Raw genomic sequence first — 5,000 nt, 5'->3', positions numbered from 1 at the left:
AGAGAACCAAGGACTATAAGGTGTCAGAAACCAAGTCTTTGGTAGTTATAAGTTTGTGAACGGTATAGTTTACAAGATGCTTGCATCAGTTAAGTCTTCAAAGTTTGGAAATGCAAAATGTGCACCATTAACATGAGACGTATTAGTCAAAGTATCCAAAGACTATGTTGAACCTTGAATGTTTGGTGAAGATGAGAATGAGGAGTTAGCAACCTCTTCTATTACCTGTAAAATGGTTGAGGCTGTCCGTCTGAGAAAGCACAAATTCAGCAATCTGTGTAAAAATAAAGTGCACAAAGTTAGTGACTCACACTTGAAACTAATGTGCCTTTAATCAATTCAGTGTCAGTGTCAAAAACTTGGCCATGATGAATTCAGCATCTGGAGAGTTGCTTTGACATTAGCCTCAAGGAAATAAGCTACTGTATATGGGACATTACTCCTGAAATAAATCGCCATCTGTAGATAAAGCCTGATAGATTTCTCAGACAGAGCTCATGGTTCAGTTCCACAATGGTGATGGAAGAAAATGAAGGGGATGAAAAATAATATGTTGTGAAAGGGTCCCAACTACCTGTTTGGATCTCTGTTCAAAGTAAGGAACAAACAACAATCCCTTGACCATCTGTGAATGTATTTCCCAGACATTGTGAGTCTCATCTGACTATGAGAGAAACTCCTACGAAGGTAGAAGGAAACTAATTAGCAGTGCTGAGTGGAACGACGCTCTTACCTTTCCCGCAACACTTGGATCAGCTCTGCCAGATGTTATGACTGAGGCTGTAAATTGCAATAGTGCAAGATCTCCACTTTGTTGAGTAATCTTTGGTGTGAAGAATACAGTAACTAGGAGATATCTGGTGCTGGAACTTCCCAGGTCATTGATGCCCAACAGCAATTACAATTATAAAGGCAGTAAAACTTAACACACATTCAAACAAGAGTAACAAAAATACTAAAAGGAACTATATAATATTCTTAGACATAAAATATGGGGAAGCTAAGTTTTTTTCAGAAAGGTCAATTTCTGCAAGAAATTGAAAAATATCACTAAGCAATTTCAGAAATATCACTAAGCATTTTTAGAAATCCATTGGCATTATAACTAGCGTTCTTTCCAAAGACCTTGACAAGTATTTACCTGCTATCTGAAAAATTGCTTTCTCAGATCCTGTTTACTATGCATTTGATTAACAAATGCCTTACAGCCACGAGGACTAAGCAGTGATTACAAAACAGCTGGTGGGCAACAGCCATAAAATACTTTGGGTAGGTTGCCAAATTCAAAGATGTATGCTTCGATATGTTGTCATACCTCCAAAGAGATGCATCACTATTAATCGCTGAATTTTATTGGAATCTACCAAGTTTCACTATCATTTACTGATTTTCTGATATTTGATACATAATCTCAACATAAGAATGAGTATCTCCTGGAAGTAGTCTTGCTACTGCTTGCTTAGCAAACTTAACTGCCTCCTCATGCCTACGCATGGTTACTTGCGCATTAGCCAACAGAAATTAACTTTGATAACATTGCCCTATAGGATGTGGAGCTACTACAGAATCTTGAAAATCAGTGGTTTAGAGAATCAAAATACCAGAAGCTTGCAGTAGAACTTTAGTTTCTAAAAAAAAAACTTGAAAATGACCCTAATCAATTAAAGCTGTTTTTTCCATTGTAGCTAAAATTCCATCTCTAAAATCCGAGGTACCTTCAGGAGTGCACCGATACAGTTAAAAAGTGTGTTATTTCCAAATCTGGTCCCAGCCCTGGATTTGGAACCAACTGGAACAATCAGTCTTATGTTCATATTTTAAAGAATGTGCCTTAAAAAAATGACAAAATTTCCTCTCTACCATATTTGTTTTGTGTCCTGTCAAGTTGTTCGTTGGAGAGGTTATACAAATTCTAATGGGGTCACAACATTTCTCATCAGATTAAGAATTATTTTTTAATGAAACCCAAAATGTTGAGAATACTTTGGATGAGTTTCAAAGAATAGGTCCCTGTGGCCTATACCAGTACCTACAGACTGTCTGTAAAGATCCTGAGTAACTTCCCTGCAATCACTAAAAGACTGGGGTATCAGAGAGGATGTGCAAGCAGATGTTTAAAGTCTGATGCCAGCATGGTGCGCAGGTCTACATTATGTACCAAGATGAGGTAGCTGATGAATACTTTTCACTTCCCTTGCAACAACTAAATTAAATGACTCCCTGTATTAACACACTGTAAACCAGGAGCCCCCAAACTTTTTAGACCATGGAATCCTTGAGACTTCAATTTTTGTTATAAATTCCTTTGCTATTTCACTCACTATTGCTTCTCAGTAAGATTCACTTACACTTTTACATATTTTATTCCTTTTTCTATAGCTATTTGTTTCTAAACTGGATTTATGTGAATAAAAATAATAGTAATAATAGCAATGATAAAAAAATTTAAAACTGAAATAATACTAAGCACAATAAAAATGTTGTTGCAACTACTAAAACATAACTTATAAAATCAGACACATTACCAGCTATGCAACAGTAAGTCATAATTCAAATTTATTATATTACTTTATATACTGATATTACTTACACAAATGTCACCTTTTGAACCATAAATTTCATAACTGATCTTGGTGTTTATTCACTCTTTTTTACCCCTAGGCATTTATTGACCCCTTTGGTAGTTCCCTGTAGGGGGATAGTGCCATCAGTGCACCTCACATGGTACACTGTAGGCATTACTTAAGGTTCTTTGCAGTATCCCTTCGGCCCCTAACTGCAACCCTTTTCATTCCTTTACTGTACCTCCGTTCATATTATCTTTCTTCCATCTCACTCCACCCTCTCTTAACAGTTGTTTCATAATGCAATTGCGAGGTCTTCCTCCTCTTAAACCTTTGCAACCTTCTTTACTCTCAATTTCCCTTCCAGCGCTGAATGACCTCATAGGTCCCAGTGCTTGGCCTTTGGCCTATATTTGATATTCCAATTTCAATTCCCTTGGGTAGTCGGGAGTTGATATTGACCAATTAGGAGACCCCTGGCATAAACTGTGCACTAAACACTTAAAGTATAAGCTGGAATGAAACAACAATGCTAAAAAAGATACTTTCTTAGTAGGCCTAAAAACATGATTACTGTAATCTGTAATCACTACCAGTTACAGTGCTATAAACAACAAGTGACACTGGTTTTACTATCACTTAGTATCAAAGTGAAGAAGTGGCGGGAATACATGAAATAAATAGAAGTAAATTAGTAACAAGCAACAGAAAGCAATCCAGAACAAAACAACTGAAGACTGATGGCAGAGCTTTGACAGTGAAGCAAAATCATGACAACTGAGATTATCAGATAGTACAGAGGGTGTATGTGTGGTGAGATGATCACCTTCTGTCTAACAAACAAAAGACTGGTGATCCTGAGAACGTTGTGAGCAGCAATAGTAAGAATATAATCAATTACTGGGTTTGTAAAGAAAAAACTGCAAACTATATTCGAAACCTACTACCTGTACACAAATAAAAGGAAAGATGGATGTATGGAATTTGGGGACATAACTCCAAAAACAGGGACCACAAAGAAATGAAAGAAAATAACAAAACAGGATATGAAGGCTTAAACATACCCAAACAAAAGATTCATCACCTCCTTTTATAAATATGAAAACTTAGACATACCCAAACCATGGAGTCACATTATGTTTTTATGCAGTTAAAATTCCATAGTGTAAAAAGTTCTTAATGTAATTAACAATAATGTTCCTTTCATAATGCCAAAATGAATTTACTGCAATTCATTAAACTGATAGCTTTTAATTACATTTCACTATTATGTAGGGATTCTTCATGCTATTCTTTTTATTTTAGATAAAACTTATGCTGCAGACTAGGATTCTTCTTAATTCATTTTGTTTGGTTGGTATAGTACAGACCATTACCTTATTTTTTCTCTAATTCTTTAACAATTCCCTTTGAAATTCAACAAACTAAGATGCCATTTGTGAAATAAGCATACCACCAACTGCAAAAAAACTGAAGTTTTAAGTCCATTTGGATTTCGGCTGTATATTGATGCCTAATCAGCTTACATCACCTTCATCTGCAAGAAGAAACAAAAGTGCATTCACACTTATGCTGTGTTGTGCCTTGATCTAAAAATAGTCTAGGAAATTTGCAATTCACTAGTTTAAAAGGTAAGGAATTGGGCCTGTTGTGCAAAGATTGCTAGTCTGTTACAAACAAAATTATATATATCATACTATTATGAAAATAGTTTCAAAAGCAAATACAGCAGATTGAACATATGGTAAAAATATCATGAATTAAATATTGCCCATCAGAAACAATTACACAAATACCTTTTCAGCCAGTATTGCAAGACAAAATACACATATTCCAACAAGATATCTAATTGGTTAGCAAAGAAGACGTTCACTGATGAATAAACAAAAATAATCTACAGGAAAGGTAAATTTTACATGACAAGGATATACATGTACATCCTGGAATGAAATATAATTTAATAATTAGTGGGATTTATACTAATGTTCCCAGTTTTTATATTTACTAATTTTTAATATTTATCATAAACCTTTCAAAATGCTTCCAAGAAATTATATGTCTTCACTATAAAAATTTCCAATCTACTTTGACTTAACATATTTAAGATTTTAAATCTTTATTAATTATTTAGTGTACAAAAATGTTCTCAAAATGTCAAGTAATTTGACGAGGATATATTTCTATTATGCAGAAAAGCAGTTTAATGAAACTTAGTTACACACAGTAACCTCCCTATTATTCACTTCTTTTAGCTACAATGTTTATACAGTGTATTCATACTTTTTAAGTCACCATTTTCAGTATGCTATATCCTCAATTCTTAAGCAGCTACTAAACATCACTGCAATATTTACTTTCATCTACCTCAACCTTATGCTTCTAAGCTGCTATGTGATTAATTAGTCATGGAGTAAAGAAATTACAAAGAGAGAGAGA

At 34.5% G+C, this 5,000-nt stretch overlaps 1 protein-coding gene across 4 annotated transcripts in view; it reads right to left on the bottom strand.

Annotated features, from left to right (window-relative positions):
• The window catches only part of Ugalt (UDP-galactose transporter), a 430,948-nt gene that overhangs the window by 13,421 nt on the left and 412,527 nt on the right, over positions 1–5,000 (bottom strand). For 3 of the 4 annotated variants that reach the window (XM_067107253.1, XM_067107247.1, XM_067107248.1), the window contains one exon: positions 3,095–4,101. In XM_067107253.1, the coding sequence (XP_066963354.1) occupies positions 4,087–4,101 (15 nt within the window). In that variant the 3' untranslated portion in view covers positions 3,095–4,086. Of the gene's footprint in view, positions 1–3,094; positions 4,102–5,000 lie in introns of those variants that run through there. The other variant, XR_010853662.1, reaches the window with a different exon arrangement.

The sequence above is a fragment of the Macrobrachium rosenbergii genome, chromosome 8 (genome assembly GCF_040412425.1).
Source record: "Macrobrachium rosenbergii isolate ZJJX-2024 chromosome 8, ASM4041242v1, whole genome shotgun sequence".
NCBI lineage: Eukaryota > Metazoa > Arthropoda > Malacostraca > Decapoda > Palaemonidae > Macrobrachium > Macrobrachium rosenbergii.
This window is presented reverse-complemented; position numbering and strand designations above follow the sequence as displayed.